At 44.7% G+C, this 24404-nt stretch overlaps 1 protein-coding gene across 1 annotated transcript in view; it reads left to right on the top strand.

Annotated features, from left to right (window-relative positions):
• LOC101939273 (atrial natriuretic peptide receptor 1-like) overlaps window positions 1-19494 on the top strand; it is a 29217-nt gene extending 9723 nt beyond the window's left edge. The window contains exons 6-18 of the mRNA XM_065550577.1: window positions 903-1050; window positions 2842-2928; window positions 3190-3333; window positions 4301-4422; window positions 5575-5716; window positions 9992-10040; window positions 11188-11289; window positions 12892-13011; window positions 13927-14020; window positions 15010-15097; window positions 16077-16216; window positions 17384-17536; window positions 19352-19494. Of these exons, the coding sequence (XP_065406649.1) occupies window positions 903-1050; window positions 2842-2928; window positions 3190-3333; window positions 4301-4422; window positions 5575-5716; window positions 9992-10040; window positions 11188-11289; window positions 12892-13011; window positions 13927-14020; window positions 15010-15097; window positions 16077-16216; window positions 17384-17536; window positions 19352-19494 (1532 nt within the window). The remainder of the gene's footprint in view (window positions 1-902; window positions 1051-2841; window positions 2929-3189; window positions 3334-4300; window positions 4423-5574; window positions 5717-9991; window positions 10041-11187; window positions 11290-12891; window positions 13012-13926; window positions 14021-15009; window positions 15098-16076; window positions 16217-17383; window positions 17537-19351) is intronic.
• The last annotated feature ends 4910 nt before the right edge of the window (window positions 19495-24404 follow it).

The raw sequence follows: 24404 nt of genomic DNA, 5'->3' as shown, positions 1-24404 counted from the left end.
TATGTCTAACAGACATACTTGGAGTGCAAACATCACGTCAAGAAAATGTTAGTCTGTTACAGTAACGGAATGAAATCAAGGAAGGGAATATACATCACACGGGCACATTTAAAATGAAACTTGACAGAATGCTAGTAAAGAAACACTAGAGAACATTTCTGCATTGGCATGCAAATTAACTGGAAACCTAACAGGTCTCTTCCGTGTTTAGTTCAGGTATTGTAGGGCAGAATTCATATGTACTTATAATCCCTCTCTTTAACTATCTCTACAGCTCTCATCAACATAGGATCCAATCTGTGCACATTTTTTCATGAGTCTGTCTAATCTGCTCCCTATGTAGTTTTGTTACTTTTTGTCCAGCTCAAAGCATCACCTTCCTCCCCCTGCCACCCCAAAAGAAAGACGTGAAAAATGTTGATATTCTAGTTTTTTCAACCAGTTGGATTGTTGCTTTGTTTTGAACTCCCTTTAATGTCAGAATCACTTCCCATGATAATAATTTTAAATTCTTCAAAGAGTTCTAAATAGATTTGTAACATCATAGGTTTTGGAGTTTGGGGTTTTTTGTACTGTCTCTTCCTTTATTGCTTTGTGCCTTGCATAAAATGACACTCACTGAGTTTGAAATTGTTCCATTGAGGGCTGATAGTTTTGAAGGCAGAGAAACTGCCTTCAGCTACTGATATTAGTGGGAGAGGCCACTGGCTATGGCTGTCAGCCACAGTCACCCTGTTACATGTTAACAGTCAAATCCTAAATTAAAGCATTCCTACTGCAAGCATAAATGAGCCTGCTCTCTGGTGCCATGGGCAGCAGAGTTTCCTGGGTTTTTATGATTCAGGAGTCTTCTGCAGGTGCACCTGCATATAATGTGCATCTCAATGGCTTTTTTTATTTAGATCGCATGCTACGGACGGCAATGGGCAGCATCATTAGTGCAGCCCATGCACCCAGCAACTCCAACGCCAGCTGTATCACGGCCCTGAGTTCTTGCACAGCAGATGTCAACGCATCCAGGAAACAGCACTTCACCCAGACAGGGATATAGTAGGCTTATATGTCAGTCAGTCTTTGTGTTATGTTGTGTATTGTAGTTACACCCATGCAAGAGGGAGACTTTCAGTTCTTGCTGTATTATCACCTGGAAATAATGTCAGGGCTAATTTTCCTCTGCTTGGGCCAGGGCCAGGAACGCTAGGGGACTAACTTGGCCTTCCTAGCACATTCAGGCTGAAGGATATTCTCAGACGCACATTGATGTTTTCTATTTTTGGATGCCCCTTTTCCTTCTCCTGCTGAGATTTCAATGCTCATGGGACTGAGCTGCAAACTTGACTCTGCTTCTGAACATCCACAGCATTCAAGTTTATTGGGAGCGAAGGTTTTGAGTCAGGCCCGTCTCTAATATTTAAGTAAAATACAAGTAAGCAATTTGGCACAGAAAATTATGTACTGTACTACAGCTCATTATAATCTATGGCCTTAAACCAGCTCGCAAGACTGGGAATGGCGCATTTCCTCTCTAGCTCACTGGTTTGGAATACACCACTAGCTGGTGGTGACCTACCTGTACACACAGATGGTAGATGTATCCAGGGCTCCTAAACGTCTTTTGTAGGAGCACCAGCTTCCAAGAGATTGGTGGACACTGCAACCGCCACAAAGTCCCCTCATGTCCCAGGAAGGTTGCTGCGAGGGCCGGCTCTGGCTTTTTTGCCGCCCCAGGCAAAAAAGCCTTCCGCTGCCCTCCAGCGGGGAGCGCCGCGCGGAGGGCCCAACCGGGGCCCCGCTCTCCCAAACCGGCCGTAGCGCCGGGAGGAGGGCAGAGAGCCCGGCCGTGGCCCTGCTCTCCCCGACCGGCCGGAGCGCCAGGAGGAGGGCCCGCTGCAGCTCCGCTCTCCCCGAGTGAGCACCGCCCCCCTCCAGGTGCCGCCCCAAGCACATGCTTGGTAGGCTGGTGCCTGGAGCCGGCCCTGGTTGCTGCCATCTCTCCTTTGTCCAGCAGAGTTTCTCTGTCTCCTTTCTTGCCCCACCCATTCTTCTTTTGTTCTCTCTCCTTATTGCCTTTTACTTTCCTTCTTGTTTTGTGCTCCTCCTACCTAGGTGGGTCATCCCCTTTCCACAGTGGCTCCCCTTCCCCAGTACTCTCACTCACTGGAAGGCTCTGTTCTGGCTGGAGGCAAGAATCACCACTGGCTTTGTGTGGCTACACTGTTGTGGTTATACAACTTAGCTGAGTGCCACATGGAAGCACAGAGGAGACCTTGGACTGGCAGGCTGCTGCCTTAAAACTGCAGCCCTGTAAACATGAGCTACTCCCCAGCTGACTGCATTCAAAGTTGCTACAGGTGGAGGGAGGGAAAGGGAGGGCTCCAAGGAATCACCTGCTACTTTGTCCCACCCTTTTATTGGGGGTTTGCAGCTTTCTCTGCCCCCACTGGTTCTTCCCCCTGCCCTCACCACTCCCATCTACTCCATACTACTCTGGTGCTCCCCTGCAGAAAACAGAAGACTTCACTTCTTTGATTGATGTGCTTCCATGTGGCACTCACTAATATACACAGAGATAAATTGACCTGAGCTGCAAAATTTGTAGGGATCTTTGGGTTTTTATTCCCTACATGCCCACAGTTCCAGGCTGCTTTAACATAGAGTTCTAGCTCAGCCTATAACAGTAAGAGGCCCTAATCATGAAATTCAGACCCAGGCTCCCATCCAGATTTTGACAAAATCCACCTCCGCGTACCTTCCGGAGAGAGCCAAAGCTCCAATATAAAGAATACTGCATTCTCACCATGTGGGAATCCAGCACTTAGAAAAGTCTTTTTCTTGTTGCAGTGATGGTAGAACAGTTGCCATCAAGAAAATAAGGAAGAAGACATTCACCTTGTCCAAATCCATACGCAAGGAAGTAAAGCAAGTGAGGTAAACAATGAAACCTGCACATTGGGGGCCATTCCACATTTACACCAGTGTAATGGAGATCAGAACCTGCCCCATCGTTACTTGTTTTCATGTTTTTCTCTCCCAAACAGTGTTGAAAACATTTATTTGAACCTGGTTGAACATATTGCTATGCATATTTAGCGTTTCCTCTAAATCCAGTGGCAAAAGCCCTAACTTTTCAGTTCCAAAAGGTGTAGAGGGGAGGCTTAGAAAGGGTGTGATTCCGGTTCATTTTCACAGAGAACTTGATCATCCCAACCTCTGCAAATTCATTGGCGGTTGTACAGAGGTGCCAAATGTTGCCATCGTGACAGAATACTGTCCAAAAGGTAGCCTGAGTGACGTGCTGCTCAATGAAGACATTCCTCTCAACTGGGGCTTCAGGTAAAAAAAAAAAACAAAAACTTGTGAAATAAGATACACATAGCATCACCAGGTGACACTTGAAGAGGGACATTAATTATAGATAAAGTCACTGGTAGACACAACAGTGCTGTGATGTATATCAGAGGATACCATGCTTCTGAGATGCAAGGAGAAAGAGAGAGACCTATTGGTTAAGAGATAATCCAAGTTTCTGATTTGACCTGTCCCGTGGACATCCTGACACCCCTGAATTTAGCACTACCCATGTCACGCCCAAACCTTTTCATCCCATCTCTAGTATGCTGCAACACCATTTTAAACCTTGGTTCCCATATAGCCTCTTTTCCCCACCGCTGCCATCTGTACTTAGTACACTTTGATGTTCTGGCTTAAGATGAGTAAAAGAACAGCACAGCCACATTCATGATAGTCCAACCGTGAACAGATTAGTACAACTAAAAGTGCAACATTAGCGTTACCCATAAAAACAGATGTACACAAAACTGGCTCAGGATTTCAAAGGAACTCCCCTATGAACTACTTCATCACATATAATTGCAAATTGTCCCTTATCCCTTCTACCTCTGCCTTATGTTTGCCTTGCTACAATGCAACAGCAAAGAAGAAAAATGGTCCGAGTCGACACGCCATACAAACTAAAAGTTGAGTACTTTGCTCAGCTAGTAGATATCTGCGCACATGATTCGATCCCGCAAACTGCTGAGAACTTCCACAAGAATCTGTGCATTCCTACAAGGGACCCAGAACCCTCCACTCCCATTCAACTGTATGGGAACTGAGGGCATTCAGCAACTCATGGGAGTCCTCAGCACTTTGCAGGATCTAGTCCCTGGGGACTGATCCAAAGGCCATTTAAGTCAGTGGGAGTCTTTCCACTCATTTCAATAGTCTTTGGATTAATCCCTTCCTGAGTGTCTGGTTCAGTGGAATACTAACATGTTAATAATGATTTTGTGCCTTTCAGGTTTTCCTTTGCTGGAGACATTGCCCAAGGAATGGCTTATCTTCACCAGCATAAAATCTATCACGGATGCTTAAAGTCTAATAACTGTGTGATAGACGACCGCTGGGTCTGTAAAATTTCAGGTAATGAAGAGAGATGAAAATTTGAAACATGGCCAACTAACCTACTAATGCAGGTTGATTTCACAGCCTTCACTGCTCCAGCAGGATTGTGAGCCAACGTTCCAGGTGGAAATGCTAACTGCAGCAGCCTTCATTAAAAGTAAACTATGCCAGAGCAAACAACCCTTTACATTATTCTGTCTAGCCTACAATTTAACATGTCACCATTGCACCAATTATATGACACAAATGATGGAGTCAGTCATCAGACCTAGCAGTATATCCATGTCATTCTCTATGAATTCTTTGCCTGATGCCATTCTTTGACATAAGGCAAATCCTCCTTTCAGACAATAAACACAGTGCCCTTTCACAGCTAGGTGAGAAGCTGGGCTTCCAGTCTAAAGAATGGGATCCTTGGAGTGTCCCAATTAGATACTGGTCTGAACCAAAACCACCAACCTGAACCCCTGCCTCCACGTACCAAATTTCAGTGCTGTCTGGATCTAGGAAATAGAAGTCAGAATTTTTATCATTCTGTTCTCTGAACACAGCTCAGCACCCAGACCTTGGGTCAGATCCTGGGGTCCAGACGAGCTTCATACAAAGCAGGTTGGAAGATGGGGTACAAAGCTGGTGGAAATTTCCCCTTTACAGTCCCCCGATGCTGTGGCCTCTGTGTGTAGGTCCAGGCCCCAGCATGCATTGGAAGAGTCTGAGAGCTGCTCTGACTTACCCTGGCATCTATGTAGTCCAAGACACTGAAACCACAGCTGGAGATCATCACAGCTGAGGGATGTCCCAACCACACCCCCTTTTCTTTGGGCACACCCCTAAACTGGCAGCAAGGAGGTGCAGAAAAGAAGCAGGTATGCTGACTCTGGCTTGCACGGCAATGATCCTACCATGGCTGGATACGTTGGGCCAGAAACACCACCACAGGGTTAGCAAGAAGCACTCATACCTCACCAGACAATCTCTCCCAGTATTCAAGCTGCAGTTCCAGTATTCACAACTATATTTGGGTACAAATCAGAGCAACATCGTGCTATTTTTTTAAACCAAGTCTCATCTCCCCATACAGAGCAAACGCCTTTAAACCACTAATATTGCTACTTAATAATGGAACATGACCCTTACTGAGTACTTGTTTCCTACTTTCTTCCATGAAAGACTATGGATTGCAGGCCTACAGAAAAGAGGATCATTATGAGGGTGCCAGTGCCTATCAGCAGCGTTTGATGCAGATTTACTTGGCTCCTGAGGCCCATTCGTTGTCAGACTTTGTCCCCACTTCCACGGCAGATGTGTACAGGTGATGGTAAACGTTCCTGTCTTTCTCTCTGTGATCAAAGAGTCTTTTGTAATAATTTAGCTAAATTCCAAAGCTATACCAGGGTGAATTTGGAGGATTGTGATTAAAAATTGATCCTTATTTAGAGAATAATTTAGATGCCAGGATCTACCTTTCCAAGATAGGAAGCCAAAAATCTCAGCTCAGTAAGGGTGGTATAAATCCAGAGCAACTCCATTTGTTTTTATGGAGCTATTCTGGATTTGAATCTGGGTAAATGGATATAACAAAAAAAAAAAAACTAGCCCTGGGTCTGTTTTTTTTTTTTTTAAATCACTTCCTCCCTTGTGTTTTCCCTGTTGAAAAAAAAAGTTATTACTTAGCTAATGGCAATATACTAAGAGTTAAAATAGGAGCAGTTTTCCAATGTGTCAGCAAAACCTCATCCATCGTATATTTCCATATGCAATGAGAACAGAGTGTTTTTGCTGAATACACTGGATGGCTATATTTTGTATGGAGAGAAAAAAAAACAGCTACCTAGAGGAAAAGAATGCACTCTTGAGTGACTCCGTGCCTTTCTTTCTGAGAGAAACCAGAGGGCAATACTTCATAATCGCTCATCTGCCCAGGGGATCCTGTCATGCCAGGTTCTAGTCTGCCCCTCCTCCTATTCAAACATGTACAGGAGTTTACTAGGAGGGTTGCAAGGAGAAGAATGGTCCTGTGGTTAAGGCACTGGATTAGGAATCTGGAAACCTAGGTTTACTGCCTTGTTCTATCACAGAATTCCTGTGTAGCCTTGAGCAAGTCATTTATTCCCTCTGTATCCCATTGTGGGACAATAATATTTAGTCTTTTTGGACTGTGAGAGCTCTGTGGCAGAGATTCTCTTACCTAGTCTTTGTACAGTGCTTAGCACAATGGGGCCCTGATCTTGGTTGGGCCTTATAGGGGCTACTGGAATACAAATAATGAATAATTAGGGGTAGTGAAGGAATAAAGGCTGTGGTGCCTTCAGTGTGCGGAGATCTGCTTTTGTATTTCCATCTCTTCTGCCCCAGCCAGAGCATATGAGCAACAAAGACTAAACAGCCAAATGCACTCCTCCTGTGGAAGAAAGCTATCCACACTATTATGCGATTAAAAACATTAACCGCACTGTTAAACAACAGAATACCATTTATTTAAATATGTTTGGATGTTTTCCACATTTTCAAATATATTGATATCAATTACAACACAGAATGCGAAGTGTACAGTGATTATATTTATTTTTGATTACAAGTATTTGCACTATAAAAATAGTATTTTTTTAATTCACCACATACAAGTACTGTAGTTCAGTTGCTTTATCATGAAAAGGCAATTTACAAATGTAGATTTTTTTGTTACATAACTGCACTCAAAAACAAAACAATGTAAAATTTTAGAATCTACCAGTCCCCTCAGTCCTACTTCTTGTTCAGCCAATTGCTCAGACAAACAAGTTTGTTTACATTTGCAGGAGATAATGCTGCCTGCTTCTTGTTTGCAATGTCACCTGAAAGTGAGAACAGGTGTTCGCATGCCACTGTTATAGCCAGCATCACAAGATGTTTGCATGCCAGATGCACTAAAGATTCTAATGTCCCTTCATGCTTCAACCACCATTCCAGGGGACATGTGTCCATGCTGATGACAGGTTCTGCTCGCTAACAATCCAAAGCAGCATGGACCGATGCATGTTCATTTTCATCATCTGAGTCAGATCCCACCAGCAGAAGGTTGATTTTCTTCTTTGATGGTTCGAATTCTGTAGTTTCCGCATCAGAATGTTGCTCTTTTAAGACTTCTGAAAGCATGCTCCACACCTCGTGCCTCTCAGATTTTGGAAGGCACTTCAGATTCCCAAACCTTGGGCTGAGTGCTGTAGCTATCTTTAGAAATCTTACTCTTTGCGTTTTGTGAAATCTGCAGTGAAAGTGTTCTTAAAATGAAAAAGATGTTCTGGGTCATCATCCGACACTGCTATAACATGAAATATATGGCAGAATGTGGGTAAAACAGAGCAGGAGACATACAATTCTCCCCCAAGGAGTTCAGTCACAAATTAAATTAATGCATTTTTTTTAAACAAGCGTCATCAGCATGGAAGCATGTCCTCTGGAATGGTGGCCGAAGCATGAAGGGGCATACGAATGGTTAGCATATCTGGCACGTAAATACCTTGTGATACCTTCTGATGGCTGTTTGGAGACATTTTTATGAATTCATTGCTAACTGTGACAGGCTTGCTCTACTCACCACTGGAGGATGCTGCTTCTTGGTGGTTTTGGGGATTAGCTCCGTCAGGCCTACTCCCCTTCCAGCAGTTACACCCAAACAGTTTCTGCTCTGCAGCCCCTCTCTCGCTATAGGAACCATAGCTCCTTTTCGTGACTCAGCCCTCCAGCCAGGTCACTATTGTGGTTTCCCATTCCAGGGGATTGGGAAGGGGGGAGGAAGGTGCATCAAGATTCCTGCTCTCCAGACTAGTCTTCTGCTTCACTGCATCACAGTGCCACTCCCACAGCAGCTAGCAGGAGAACCCGGGCCCACCCTCTACTCCAGGTTGCAGCTCAGGCATCCTCTACACAGCAACCAAGGTCTGTTCCCTGCACTTGCTGCTTTCCCTGAGCCACTTCCACACCTACTAGCCTTCCCCACTCTTCTGGGTTTGCAAGTCTCTTCACTCCCTCCTCCCAGGGAGTAATTGTAGGCAACTTGTCCCTACAGCCTCCAACCCTTTCTCCCAGGGAGTAGCTATAGACTTCTCCCTGCTATCTCCTCTGCTTCCAATTTCCTGTCTTTTGTAGAAGCCCCACCTGTCCCTCACAGGTGAGCTTCTCTCTAATTAGCTGCCTCCAGCTCAAGCTCCCGTTTGTAACCTAATTAGCTGATTGGGCCCAGCTGGCCTAACTCAGCTCTTGCAGGGCCAGTGTGGGGAAGCACACTAACATAAAATGATTTCAGTTAATTCTTCCCCCTGTTATCACTAAACACCCACTAAAAAGGAAATATTCTGCAGAGAAGCTTGTTAGTCTATGTCTTGGATTCATGTGTATTACTGCCTTATGCAGAATCATACCTGTATTATGCTGAGATCTGCCAGCACTCTGCTAATGACCATTAGCCATTTCAAGCCAGATTTTTAACTTCAGTGGGAGTTAGGTGCTTTTGAAAACCCCACTAGCTGCCTCTCTTCATTTTTAAGTGCCTAAATACCTTTACAAATCTGGCCCAAAATGGCTTGGCCTTCTAATGACTGCACCCAGCTATGCTGTTCTATTTCTGTGCTTGGCCTGACTACAGAGTGATTGAGTGCTTGAGCTTCAGTGCTCCTTGAAAACAACAAGATTTGTGCATCTGAAGAAGTGAGGTTCTTACCCACGAAAGCTTATGCTCCCAATACTTCTGTTAGTCTCAAAGGTGCCACAGGACCCTCTAGTGCTCCTTGAGTTATGGCGCTCCTTGGAAGCAGTTGTTTTGCAGGAGTGTCTCATGCATTTTGTTTTGTCACTGCCTCACATCCAAAAAGCATCACGTTTCCCAGTAATGCCGACTTAGCTGTACATGCTTTCAGATTGCTGCCCGCTGCGGGGGCCAAGTGTGCAGTTCTAGGCTACTGAGCTGTAAATTTGTGGCCGAGCTTGCCTCTTGGAGTCACATCTTGCCAAGACCTTTCCTTAAAGCAGAGTGTCAATAGGTACATTGTTCATGTCTTAGGCAACTGAACACTCCAGTGAACTTAAAAAGGTTACTGAGATTCCTGTTACAGTACAACCTGTCAACCCCAAGGGCCTATAAAGTCTGTCTTTGCCTAACATGGCAAATAATCCTAACTTGGCAAATAAATGGCAACAGGTGAAATCAGATAGAGGTACGTAGCACCTGAGTTCCCAAGCAATCCAGCAGGAGAGTTCCTGCAAAAGAGATGACACGTGTAGTAATACAAGGGCTGTCCATCTAACCCGGGTTCACTAGTTCTTGGCAACTAGGTGTTTGACACTATAAGCAGGTGCTAAGCCATCTCAACATGTGAGCATGTGTATTGCTGGCCAAAACGCCATGGGCTCAATCTTGCAGTCCATAGGCATCCAAAAGGTCCATTGACTTTCATGAGAATTTGGCCCAAATACGGATAGATTAGTGACAGGAAAAAGAAAAAGAAAAAAGCAGGAAGTGAGAGAGAAAATGTGCAAAAATGTCATCCTGTTCTTCAAATGGCTCTGTTTGCGATATATTCACTACAATTATTTGTCTGTAATATTGCAGTTATTCCATCATTTTATTAGAGATCGCAACAAGAAGTGACCCTGTGCAGGTAAGAGTTGAAGAGCTATTTGCGAACGTCCTCCTAATTTTGATCCTGCTGCCATTGAAGTTATTCTCAAAACTCCAGTTGACTTCAGTGGGAGCCGGATTTGGCTCACCGTACCGTGTTCACAACGGTATATATTCCCGTCATGGATCAAAATCTTCAGTGCTTACTCAGGGCTGGAGCTTTATTTTGGTTACATGGGTTTAAATCCAGTTCCAGTGGAGCCATGCAACCAGTGTAAGATTCCTCCTGGCCCCACCAGCCCCTGGGATCCTTGAGAGAAATGCGGTGGAAAAGAGAATACAGCTTCTGTTCTATTCTTTTTTTCTGGGTATGCTCTGTGGGGCTGGAGTGGGGATGAGGTATGTCACTCCTAGCCTTACCCTTGACCTGCCCACCCCTCCTTTGGCCTGCTCAGTTTCCAGTCCTCCCACAATACAGCCCCAGACCCACAAAGCACCTTGACAGGATCCCAAGCTTGGGGGACAGTGCTGGGGTAGCTGCTGACCCCCTATCCATGGGGAAGGTGTTGTCTGTACATGGATTCAGGGCAAATTATCAATGCCAAACTGTTTACATAAAGGATTTGCATCAAAATCAACGTAAGGTGCCCTGAAAAAAACCTGCATAACAATTCTGGCTCTATAAAACAATTTTGCTTAAAAATAACTCTAGTGACCTGCACTTATGATTATGGTTCTCCTACTGTTAACTGTTCATGCCAGTGGCCCAGTGTGGTCCTTCCAGCTTCATAAGGGGCTGTGGATCTCACTGTGTCTGATGTTTTCAATCATTTCAAGAGCTGCTCCCCTTCAATATAGGCTGAGCTCAGATCTTGTCAGCTGAGTGAGAGTTTGGAGACAGCCATCTGTGGCAGAGTGAGAGATGTAGGCCACTTCTGTACTCAGACATGAAAGCCTTGCTCGGGAACATTTCCAGTGGAGAGAAAAAAGGAAGGAGGAAGTGATAGGCAAGAATATGTCCCCAACATATGACAATAGGGGTGTATTTTCAACATGGTGGATGAGAAACCTACCAGCTATTCTCTCTTTCCTTGATTGGTGTATTCAGTGCTTTACATCATTATTATTGATTTCTTTTCATTGCTGTCCCCATTCCTGTCCTCTTCTTCCAACATTGTTTTCTCAAGGATGATTCTCATTCAGCGGAATATTCCTCGTGCCTCCCTCTGACAGAATTAATTTCAGGAAAGTCTGAGAATTCCTGCCCATGCCCTACAGACTATGTGGAGGTAAATAAGGTTATTTAGTCTCTCACACAAAACTCTTTATTGCGGTGAACTTCAGATTGCAGGCACATGACAATGGTTTCAGTGCAATATTCCTTTGAGGAATGTAAACATTATTTTTAAGTTAGAAATCCAGGAAATGCAGAGTTAAGATTGTACTTTTGAAGGAAGGCACCATAAAATGCTCTTTAGCTTTAATATCCACTACAGGTATGTCTACACTACAATGCTGCAGTGCTTCGGTGTACACACTCACGGCAGTAACGGGAGAGGTTCTCCCATCACTGTAGTTAATCCATCTCCCCGATAGGTGGTAGCTAGCTCGATGGAATAATTCTTTCATCAACCTAGCACTGTCTCCACCAGGGGTTAGGTCGGCATAGTTACATCTCTCAAAGGTGTGTATTTTTCACACCCCTGAGAAATGTAGCTATGCTGATGTAAGCTTTCAGTGTGACCAGCCCGATGAAAGAGCCATTATTCTGCCAAATGGAAAATTTCAGTTTGTCCCCCAAAAGTTTCAGAGCAGTAATGTTTTCAATATTCAGTCGTTGGAATTGTATGGCTTTTACTTTTGTTATCAAGTGTCAAGTCCATCTACATATTTCATATCAGTGAAGCTGTATTGTTAGCATTTGAAAGTCAGTTGTTAGTCAGTTATAATATGTGTCTGGAGATTAAAAGTCTGATTCTCATTGACACTAAGTGCTGGTCTGCACACACAATTGCACTGGTTTACTAAAGTGTGTCTTTAAACCAATTTAGTTAAACTGGAGCAAGTTTGTGTGTAGGTACTCTCAGGCCTGGTCTACACTGGGGGCGGGGGGAAATCGATCTAAGTTATGCAACTTTAGCTATGTGAATAACGTAGCTGAAGTCGACATACTTAGATCGACTTACCATGGTGTCTTCACCGCGGTGAGTCAACTGCTGCTGATCCCCCGTCGACTCCGCCTGCGCCTCTCGTGGCGGTGGAGTACAGGAGTCAATAGGAGAGCGCTCGGGGATCGATTTATTGCGTCTAGACTAGACACGATAAATCGACCCCCCCTGGATCGATCGCTGCCCGCCAATCCGGTGGATAGTGTAGACACCCTTAGTTCACTTTAAGAGTGTCATAGCTTAGCTTGTCAACTTAAATGAAACCAACCTACCCTTAAACTGAAATAAGACTGTCTACACTGGGTTTCACATTGATTTAACAAAATCAGTTTTTAAACTGAGTTAAGTTAAACTAGTACAACTTCTGTGAATAGATAAGCCCCAAAGCCACTTTCCAACACTCTGGCAGTGTAAAGTGTTCTTTGTCAAATACTTATAAATCTTATTTGCACTGAGGAAACCAAGCATGGCTTTTGAACATGGCAGTGTTTCTCCCAGTAGCACATTTATTTACTAATGCTATTGAATTACAGAGGCCAGATTATCAGTCAGTGTATATCAATGTAGCTCCAGAGACTTCAATGTAGCTATGCCATTTTATGCCAGTTCATGATCTGGCCCTGAGTTCAAAAATGGTCCAAGCTATAGTGCTCGAAGGAAAACCTATCTGTACCTTGAACTTTAAAGGGTCATTTGATTTCTCTCTCCCTTTTCCTGTTTCAGCTAATCAGGAGGTGCAGGAAAACCAACCCAACCCAAAGGCCTACATTTGAGCAAGTCAAGAAGTTATTGTACAAGATGAATCCTAACAAAGTTAGTCCAGTTGACATGATGATGACTCTGGTAAGCTTAATAGAGTCTTAACCAAACCAGAAAACAACCCAGGCAGGAGTTAACATACCCACCTGAAACTGCTGCCAGCTCTCCCTTCTAATCACTTGGAATGGTCTTGTCCTTTGATGTCATGCCCCTTGTTTGCAAAGAAGAATAACAATCACTCATTGACCTCTAGTAGAATTAGCTGTAGCTTGAGCTATTGTGGAAGCTACAGTTAACTCTGAGTTCCAGCCCAGGTTCCATTCTAGCCCCTTTCCTTCAGTTCAGTTCTCAATTTTGTTTGGGGCTGAATTAAAAAATAATAATGTGACAACATTGATTCTTAAAAATGCAGGTCTGGAAATCCTGTCCTCCCTCCTCAAGTGCAGAACTTCCCAGCTGCAGCAGCAGTTGAAGCCCAGTTTACTATATATCAAGAGCACAGCTCTCCAGAAGCATCTTGAGTGCTATTGCACAAGGCTTTGGTGGTGGGAATGGGGCTAGTGGCTCCACCATCGATTGCCACTCAGAGTAGGGGTGCATAAGCCACAGCATGGCCTAATGCAGCTCTGTGATCAGTTGGTGGGGGCTTGTGACTTAGGTTCTTATGTGGTCCCTGCAGAGGGTCTCAGTGCACGTCTCTGCAACTGGTACTGTGCACTGATATCCAGGACTTGGCTCCCAATAATTATGTAGAATTTGAAAGCAATGGGGCAAATTCTGCCTTCAGAAGAATGTGATCTTACTGATTTCCCGTGGGAGCCATGAATGTACCTAAGGACAGAATTTGGTCTAGAAAAAAATAATCTAGACCAACTTTTGACCTGTGCCCATCTAAATGTTACCAAACCAGAACCAGTCAAATGCTGAACTGCCTGCCGTTTATAGACATGAACATCTTAGTGAATGGATTATATTATGGAATCTGTTTGTCATGCTTAGATGGAGAAATACAGCAAACACCTGGAAGTAGTAGTTGCAGAACGAACCCAGGACTTAATGCATGAAAAGCAGAAGACTGATCGTTTATTATATAGTAAGTCAATCATAGTACAGAAAATATAGGGTATTCTGAGCAGTAATAATTGAAATTTAGCTTTCCTTGTGGCAAGCAATGGAAGAAACTACTTTTTAATAGGTAATCCTTTAATAGAGTTCCTCCATGCAAGATTCAATAGATATTTATCATTTCTTCATAGTTCCCCCACCCACATAAATACTTTTACATTGACTAGTTAATATTCCAGCTTCCTCAACATTCTGAGACCCTCTTCTCTTGCTGAGAATGTCAGCCTGTGCAGTTCCAGGCATGCTGGAGGATCCTGGTGCATAGAGGGGTTGGGTTCTTTCATAGATTGTGCACTATAGAATTCACAAGAAGATGGGAATGAGAGGACAGACAGAGACAACAAGGGAGAGAAATCAGGAAGGAGAGATGGGAAAAAGGAGAGAGAAATGAGGGAGAGAGAAAATACCAGAGATGAAATACACAGGAGAAGAGGAGACAGAAGGCAGGAAAGAAGAGACAGAGGAAAACAAAAGAGAGGTAAAGAAAGATAGAATCAGCGATGGGCCTGGTTACATCTAGACTTCCCCTGACTTTGGAAGGTTTAGCTCCCAAGCTTTCTTCTAGCCCTGAATAGATCCAGGGGGCAACTAGACTAGGATTCAGAAAGGATGTTTGATTCCAATTCAAGCCTCTCTCTAATAGTAACACTTGTTGTAATAGTAATAATTAGAATTCACAACAAGCAGCACATATTGGGAAGTTCCGACGTCAGTTACGCTGGTGTCAAACTGCTGTAACTTCATTGATTTCCACAGAGTTACTCTGGATTTAGCAGGCTGTGAGGGCAGATTTTATCCCTATGTTTTTTCCAATGTCAAAGCATTTTACATTCATAAACATTTCTTTTGCTTTCTATATCTGAATGGGGAAAAATCAGATTAAGCTAAGTTTATCCTTTTCATGTATTTCTCACCCTACAATAATAGTTGACAATCTCGCTTTATGCTCTAAAATAGGTATGTTACCCAAGCAAGTAGCAGATGATCTGAGGCAAGGAAAACCTTCACAAGCCCAAAGTTACGTAATTGCCACTATCTTTTTCAGGTAAGTGGGAATGGGTGGATTTAGGACTATAATTTACTTGCACAAAACAATTGTGGTCACGTCACTTGTAGAGAGGAAGCAAATAATGTCCATGAAACACAAACATTAAACTTTTTATTTGAGTGAGACCATTAAGAAGGTTTGCAAATTTCCACCTGGGAAAGGAGTGCTGTTAAAATGCAATGGATGAAACCTTCGTTCCAGGCACATAATTTCTATCAGAGCTGTGATCGCTGGTGGGAAAATGGCAACATTTTCCTCCGGGCAAATTTGTGAATTTCTGTGAAAGGTCACAAAATTGCCATTTTTTATGTTAAAATGAATGAAGTGGAAAGTGAGACTATCACATGGCTGCAAGTCTAGCACTTGGTAATCCATCACCTCTAGCAGTTAAAAGAAATATTTATTGCCCAAGTTTGGACTAAGTAAAGACATCAGGATCGGTCCCTATGGGAGGAAAAACAATACATACCTCAAACATGTTTTCACAGACTTTATTTGGCTTTCGGCATTGAACAGCATGGTAAAAGGTACAGTGGTGAGTCGCTGTCCAATAATTTAAAGAGCCAGCGGCTCAGTCCATGACAGAGGTAGGATATTATGTCCACTTTTTCTTGTGTGCATAGGCTAAAACCAAGGACCTTTTATCCACAAAGTCTGGTTGTAGGTGAAAAATTGTCTACTCCGTTGGAAAGTGAAGCTGACTTAGTTCTGTCCGGTCTTTGGTACTGTTGGAATCTTTTCTTGCCTAAGCAAATGTTTTAAAGAGGAATATCCCCAGCCAGAAAGAGAGACTTCAAAACAGAATGAAAACACAAATTCAGGGCTGGATGTTGGGGGTGGGGGGGTCAATACCTTCAGCTGAGAAAATAGTACTGCATGGGAAGATGTGCTCATGTTTAACCAGAACACCTGACTGGATGGTGTTTAGCCAAACACCTCACTGGACAGTGTATGTTCTCTTGTTGTGCCTTACCAGTGACATTGTTGGCTTCACTCAGCTATCCAGCACCAGCACACCTTACCAAGTGGTGGACTTCTTAAACAAACTCTACACTACCTTTGACGAAATCATAGACAACTATGATGTCTACAAGGTGGAGACGATAGGAGATGCCTGTAAGTTCCCTGTGCTGTGGGCAAGTGGGGATTTCATAAGAGGCTTAGGAGAAGAAGGGCTCAAAGCATAAGAATAACCAGTCCAGGGGATCTGAATAGCTCATTGCCACATTAAGGACCAGAATAATTACATTTTGAGAGGGGAGAGTTCTAACACCACCCTAACGATGAAGGTTCATTTTCCCCCCTACATGTCCATAGTATTCCATTAAACCTGATGAAAGGAGAGAAGTGGGTGGAGATGAACAAATCCTTCTGTGTTTGATTTTTGTGACTTGCAGGGTCCACTCTTAGATGCTGACAACAGATCAATCGTGGCTGGTTCACTTGATGGCTTGTGCTTTACAGAAATGTGTGACTCTCATATGAACCAATGCCAACAACCCATTCCCACCCCACACCTTCTGCCCAAGACTCCTTCTCCCAAATGTTATCATTGCTGTCTTCTCAAGCAGGGTGTGGTAGCCTTATCCTCCTTCCTACTCTGTATGGAGCTGGAGGCTCTCTCTCTGGGTTCTTTAGAAAAGACACCACTCATTCTTTCCCCCATATTGTAGGTTTGCAAGGGGTGGCTGCCACTTAAAGACTACTCTTGCACCAAATCTTCCAGGATCTTGCGGGCAATGGACTCTGAACCCTTAAATGTTAATGGTAGTGATGAAACACCTCTTGCTGCAGCAGCTGTTGCACACATTAGGGATCCCGAACATCTTAGCTAGCATTTGGTTACTCAAATGGATTCCTTAGCCACAGAGCTAGTGACTATCTCTGCCCTTGCTGCTCAGTGTAGGAGCCAGTTTTAGAAGGAATGGGAGAGGACTCCTGAGGGATTTGGGGTTTCTTGCCATTTCCTGGTGGCCCCCACCCAAAGCTAGAAGAGCTGATACCCTCTGTGAGGCCCTGTGCCCCTTCTCCAGAGTCCTTGAATGTCGGGAGGGGTAAGAGGGAAGTCCAAAGTTTTGCACAGCTCTAGAAATTAATCACTCAAAATATTATACTGTGTTTTCTCTCCTGGATTTGTTTCTGGAGTTTTTGCCCTAAACTTAGAGCTAACCCAGTGTGTGAAAGGGAAATAGGATTTTTTAGCTAAGGCCAGCATCCTTCTAGCAAATGCCTGTTTAAAATGACTCGTGTTGAAGGCTGATGAGGCTGTATTTTTGTTTTGAGACATGGTAGTGTCGGGGGTACCCAAAGAGAACGGTATTCGTCATGCCAGTGAAATAGCAAGTATGGCGCTAGACCTGGTGGCCGTGTGCAAGACATTTAGGATTCCGCACAAACCCAACACCCAGCTAAAGATACGAGCAGGAATCCACTCAGGTACGTGGCTAGGCTGCCATCTGGCAAATGTTTGTAATAGCGTCTCGTCTATGTAAAGATAGAGGGGAATTTTCAGCCATGGCCTGAGCCCCAGGTAGATCACCTTATCCTTAGAATCCAAGATCCTGTGACAAGGCAGTTACTGCTGAGTGGTAACTGTTGAGTTTTAAATGGCCCTCACCATCCCTCTGACGTGGATGCTTTTGCAAAGAGCGCCCCACCAGCCAGACTGGGAGGAGCAGAGCCCACTTGTGCCTCACAGAAGGAGAGAGAAAGCTGATGCTAATACAGGCCAGGGATGGTAATTTTGTTGCCATTGCTAGTCCCAGTTAGTTTGTTCGTGATCCCAAAAGAGTTTTTTCTCACATCCTTGACTCAGCGCCCACACTTATGCTTTCTCTGCTTCCTGATCTGGGTCACCATCTGATTTTCCCACTCATCTGCATGCCTGGTTGGCAATACGGAGTCTGGATTAGACCAGCACACATGCTGTGATGCTCAGCACTTTGGAATGCGGCCCCAACAAGACTATTACCCCTCGTTATCGCAACAACAGAGCAAACCCTTCTCAATTTAAAGCAGAATGGGCTGACATCACAGAACCAAAGCTAAGATTCAGTAGAGGAATACCTAGGAATAGAAAGCTCCTCTGCTATTGTCAGCAATATATGAGCTTGGTTCCTGCTCTTGCTTTTCCAGATGCTTAGTGCGTGCAGGGCCAGCCTAAGGTATTTTTTGTGGGGCCTAGTGTGAACAGCTCCCATGGAGACCCTGTCAGGGGTCCACTTACCACGGTGGTGCCTCTTTACAGGGATTAGCTCCACCAGCCAGTATGCACTCTCCTGATGGTGTCTCTCCCATCGTTGTCTCAGCCTGCAGATCCGCCGCAATCCAAGTACCACAGCGCCCTCTTCATGACTTGGCCCTCTGGCCATGTCACCATATCCATCTTTCCCCTGTCCAGGGGGGAAGTATCTCTGTCAGTAGTCCAGCCACTTCCCCAGTGGCGAATGGGGGGTCCCAGGCCCACCCACTACTCCGGGTCCCAGCCCAGGGACCCTGTCAATGGCAACCACGTGCTGCATCTCCTCAACTCCCTTATGACTGCTATGCTTTCCTGGGCCCCTTCCCGGGCCCCCAGCACCTGCTCTGCCCTCACCTCAGAGCCTTCAGGCACTCCTCTGTCCACGGTACTAGCACTCCTTCCTCTAGCTAGGAACACACTCTTCCCTCCTTGAGCTCCAGACAGTTACTCACCCTGCTCTGCTCTGCGGCCCTTCTTATATAGGCCTGCTGGGCCCGGATTGGCTGCTTCTCACAGCCTCCCTCCTATTGGCCACTTCCTCACACAGCCTCCTTAGGCCTCTTTTAACCCCTTACATGCCAGTGTAGGGCAGACACCCCATCACAGACCCATCTAGCTCTCTGCTCATCTATGACCAGGCCCTCCTCCCCAGACCCTTCTGTGTACCCATAGCAACTCCTGCCTGACTGTGATCCCTCCATCCCAGCCCTCCCCTGCTCATGAGGCTCTTGGGCTTCTAGTGACTCACCTACATGGACCTGGAAGTCAGTAGTGGAGGTGAAGCACAACTTGTCAAATGCAGGGGATGATTAGGACAGTATCAGCATTTATACCTTGTTATGGTGCAATGCAACCAGACTGGACCACAAATGGGGAACTGGGGACACTGGACCAGAGCTGTGTGTGGCACTGGGCCCTGTGCAACCACTGAGGTTACATGAGCCTAAGGTCCATTCTGAGTGTGAGTTAAAAACATCTCCCAGAATATTTGGCTTTCTTTCCTTCAATAGGGCCAGTTGTAGCTGGAGTCGTTGGAACCAAAATGCCCCGGTACTGCTTGTTTGGAGACACTGTCAACACAGCTTCCAGGATGGAGTCCACCAGCGAGGGTAAAGAAAAGCCAAATGCTGGGGCAATGCTTAGCACATTTTAATGAGTTGTGGAGAAACAAAGGGCTGAGTTCTGAGTCCAGCCCTGGCTTAAGAGGGTGCAACTCCCAACCTCAGGAGGCTTTTGACTTGAGGGCTCAACTGTGCAGCCAAGATCCACAGACAGAGGGGAACCTACATGCATGGCTTTCCCCTCTTGTGAAAAAGGGGGCTCCACTGCCTTGTGACAGCCTCCCCTCTTCCTCCAGGCCCAAGAGAGGGGTCTCAAAGGGTCCAGAGCTCCTTGCAGGAGATGGGGCAGGCTGCAATCAGGCCCTGGAGATGCATAGGATTAGCAGGGAATGTTCATTGTTCATCCTCCTTCCCTGCTCTCAGCGGAGCTCATCGCAGAACAATAATATGTTCAATGGTCCACCCTCCTCAGTGTAGCTTCCCTTTAAATGGGGACTGCTAGTGACTACAGAAAGTTTGACAACCTGGCTCCATTGGAACTGCACCCTCAGTCAGTGGAGGTGGGGGGAGTCTGTTGCATGGGGAAGCAAACCTTGTTGTCCAGCAGAATGATCAGGAAGAAATCTCCATGAGAAAATCTGCGGACAGAGTTCTTCTTCTTCAGTTCCTCCCAGGGACTGGCAAAGTCCCGAGTTTGGTTAGCAAGCTTTATCTTTAGCCGAGCTGAAATCTGATTTGATCTGAGCTCCAGGGGCCAGAAAAAGCTGAATGAGCCAAAGCCGGGCTTTTTTTTTTTAAGACATATTTGTTCCTCTAATCCATGAGAGAAAGAAGGTTACATAGTTTTGTTGGATGGGGTTACAATGTTTTTCAAATGTATTAAAACAGGTCAATTTTTCAATATATTTTAAAGGGCTGTTCCACTCCAAAAAGTGACTCTCAAAATTGTCATGATGGGATTTAATATGTCCATTGTGCCTTACTGATTCCATATCAAATTTGCCCAGTTTACAAATTGAAAGTGTGTTTCCTCCCGATCCTAACTCCTAGCCTTGCAAACTCGACCCATGGATCTGAGAGTCAAGCTGGGTTCTTTCCTTCTCACTCATCATCACTAGTATGAAGATTCTGCAGAACAAATTATGCCCTCAGTGACATCTGTTCACCCCCCATTGTCTTCAACTCATGCTCTCAGTTATGTGTGCAACCTCATTAGCCTTCTGTCGATCTCCCAGTCTGCTCCCTTCCTCTTCTTCCTTTGCACTCTCCTGGAGTGAACTCATTTGATACCATAGGCTCAGCTACCACTTTTATGCTGATGACTCCCAAATCTTTTCCTCTATCCGTCACATTTCATCTTCTCTTCAGTCATGTATCTCTACCTCTCTCTCACCTTTTCTTCTGTATGTCTTATCAGCACCTCTAACACAGTGTGCTAAGAAAAAGCTTATCATTTTATGACCTTAATCCTCTCCTCTTTCCATGCTTCTTTCAGGATAGTCATCTGAGGATTTCAAATAGCTTTACACACTGTAGGTAACTAACCCAGCGGACCTCACAGTGATAGCTTAGAAGTATTAACTTCCGTGAAATCCACAATTTCCATCCTGTGTGGACATAACATTTGTTTCTGTCCCAAATCGGGATGAAATATCAAAATATCAAAACTTTTTGTGGGGCAAATAGTTCAGGAAAGTTTTCAATTGGAAATTATGGAAACATTTTATTTCAGCATTTTTCAGTCTAAATGAAATGTTCTGAGATTTCTGAACCAAACTGCTGTGGAAAATTTTGATTTTAGGGAAACTGTTTTTTTCTGTCAAAAAATCATTTCGGTGGAAAAATCCTCCCACCCCCAGCTCACGAATCATCGCCATTTTTACAAATAGGTAAATTAAGTGTCTGGTCCCATGTCACACAGAGAATTTGTTGCAGAAGTGGGAATAGAACCCAGGAGTCCTGGTTCCCTGTCTCCTGCAATGGATGACACAATAAGCCTTTTGCATGAGTATACATGCTTCCTTGGTTAAAGAAAAGATCATGTTGCCAGAATAATTCAGTAGAAGTATTTATACAGTTACAGGAGATGGCACCTCCCCCTCTTTTTATTTATTTATAGGCTTGGAAGCAGTGGGTGGGTGGAAATTTCTCTTAGCTTTAGTCTTTGTTCAAAAGTGAGTACACAGAAAAGGCTATGGCTGTTCAGTGGCCACTGGCTAAAACTCCATATGGATTTCTTCCCTGTGAGATGAAAGGGTCACTTGTCAAGCAACTCCAGCCAGGCAGCTATAAAGAGCTGAAAAATAATATCGGATACAGGATGTGATGTGAAGTGTTTGTTGACAGTCACGTATGTGTCCTGAGATGACTTACAAAGAGACCAAGGACCTTTCAGTTCATCTGTGAGCATTTCAAATAACATGGTAGTGCCAGCCAAGAAATGAAAAGAGCTAGGTGTCATTCAATAATAATGACGCAGCCTGGGGGGGCAGATGGAAGTTTAGTCGCTATTCATTGCTGGCTAAGTCTTCAGTGGATAAATGGTTACAATAATATGGCAATTTCCCCCCCTTCCAGCTCTTAAAATACAATGCAGTTCAAATACGTACCAACTGTTGGAGCAGATTGGAGAGTACATATTAGTGTGTCGTGGGAATTTGCAAGTCAAGGTAAATATACAGCATTTGTGCTCAGCTTTTCAGAGGGGGGAAGTGTGAACAGTCTTCTGGAATGCCGTTGTTTTAATCCTTCATACCCTCCTCGCTCAGAGAAGGGCTTTTTCTGAATCTGAGCGGTGCCTCCAGCTGAAGAGGCCTGGATGGAGTTCCGTGGAAGGATCACTCAGCGGAGTTTGCTCAAGGGTGACATAAGCTGCTCCCAGGCCCAGCCAACTCTGGGAGCGAGGGCCCAAACATGGGCTCCACACTCAGATTCACGGCTTGCCAAGCCGCCCTGCCTGCCTGCTTCAAATCAAACACGAGACTTGAAAATAGCGATAAACAATAAACGAACACAAACTTTGTGTTTGGAACCTGTCAATCCTAACGGCCCCCATTTTGGGAAGTAATTTCATTCTCCGTGGGATTTTCTCTTTGTGGTGAAAATGGACCTTGAATAATCACAACCTTTGGGAGGAATCTGAAGCCAGATCCAAAACTGAACACTGTAGGCAGCTTCTCTCGCTCTGTAAGGGGCTGATAGAAAACCCTTGGCCCTGGACTTTGAAAGGTGTGAAATCTAGAACCCATTTTTTTCCATTTTGGGTCCATATCTGTCTGGCTAATTATCCTGCCATGCAAAGCATGCCGATAAATGTCTAAGTGTCCCACAGTTTTGCTTTGCGAAAACAATTCATTTCCATGGCCTCGCTCTGAAACAGGCCCAGGCCTATCTACACCACATGGACAACTGAATCCTGGACCCAGTTACCACACAATTTCCCACTGACCCAATGACAACATAATTACGGTTTGTACTGCAAGTAGGACCTAACCATGTTGCAACCATGTCTCACAACTAGGCTAAAGGTCTGGCCTGGCCTCAAGACTTTAGCTAAGGCTTTGACCTCAGTAATGGGATATGGTAAAAACACAATCAGATCCAACCCACACTACAGATTTTCATTGTCTTGTAAGTGGATGAGAAGAAAAGACTGTGATAATGGCATCCCCTGATTCATTTATATTTGCATTTGTAGTGTTGACAGACCCATAATTAAAATTAGTGAAACTTTCTCAGAGATGAAGTGTTTTTTCCATCATTAATAGACGCAGTAGTAATGGCTAGAGCACTCAGGGGATCTGAGTTCTATTTCCAGCTCTGCCACAGGCCCACTGGGGGATCTTGGCAAGTCATTTTGTCTCTCCAGGCCTCAGTTTCCCTTTCTGTACAATGGAGTAATGATACTGACCACCTTTATAAAGCACATTGAGATCTACTAATGAAAAGCACTATATAAGAACTAGGTGGTATTATTATTACACCTTGATTTATTTTCCTCCATAGGGGAAAGGAGACATGGTGACATACTGGCTAGAAGGAAAGCAGAATATTGCCATCCAGAAGAGAGCACCCATCACTACCACAACCTCTCAAGACCCTGATGGAACTACTTTCAGTTTGATTCCAGGAGTCTTGCCCAGTGATCCTCTCTCCAGCCCAGCTTAAAGGGCATGGGTAGATGTCTAGTTGTTCCAGTTTCTCCTTGTTTTCAGTCTTTTAGATCTACCTGGCAAACTTCTCCTGTGATCCAGGAGGGCCTGAGATATTTGAAAGCTTCCATTGCCATGCCACACCTAGAGGCAAAGCAAGAAAATAGATGCTGCTCCCCCTCAGCCTCTCCGGATGTATGGACAGTCATTAATCAAAGCTCTCTCCCTTAGTCTGACGGGAACAAAAATAAAGAAGTAAAACAAATCACTGGTGACGACAAATGTGTGGATAATTAAGGAATTAAATGGATTCTTCTGTGTCACCAGCTATCCAGAGACCGGGATCAGATCTGTTCAGCTGTCGCTTGGTTTTGGGGGGGAAAGCCCTGCAAACAGCCCCCATTATTAGACTTGGCACAAGCAGCAGGCTGGAGATGCCAGAATATTAACTCCTCTCGTGGTGAGAAGGAGAAAGGGGAGGCTGTGCTATTTAGTGCCAGGGTTGTGATAAGCCTCATGGGATTAATTTGTTTAATGTTTTGAAAGGAGGGATTGAAATGTGGATTTTGCTAGAATTGAAGGCCAGGTACAGTAGGAGGGAACAATCTGGCCTAGTGGATAAAGCATTGGACTAAAAGAACTCAGGGTGTCTGGCTTCTGTCATTAGCCATTGGAGTGACTTGGTCTGACACGCTTGGGTCAAAATCCACACCCCGAGTGACATAGTTATACCGACCTAACCCCCGGTGTAGACAGTGCTATGTTGACAGGAGGGCTTCTCCCATCAGACATAGATACCACCTCTCGGGGAGGTGGAGTACCTAAGCCAATGGGAGAAGCTTTCCCATTGT

The sequence above is a fragment of the Chrysemys picta genome, chromosome 6 (assembly GCF_011386835.1).
Source record: "Chrysemys picta bellii isolate R12L10 chromosome 6, ASM1138683v2, whole genome shotgun sequence".
NCBI classification, from domain to species: domain Eukaryota; kingdom Metazoa; phylum Chordata; order Testudines; family Emydidae; genus Chrysemys; species Chrysemys picta.
Note: the sequence above shows the minus strand (reverse complement) of the source record. Positions and strands in the feature narration are given on the sequence as shown.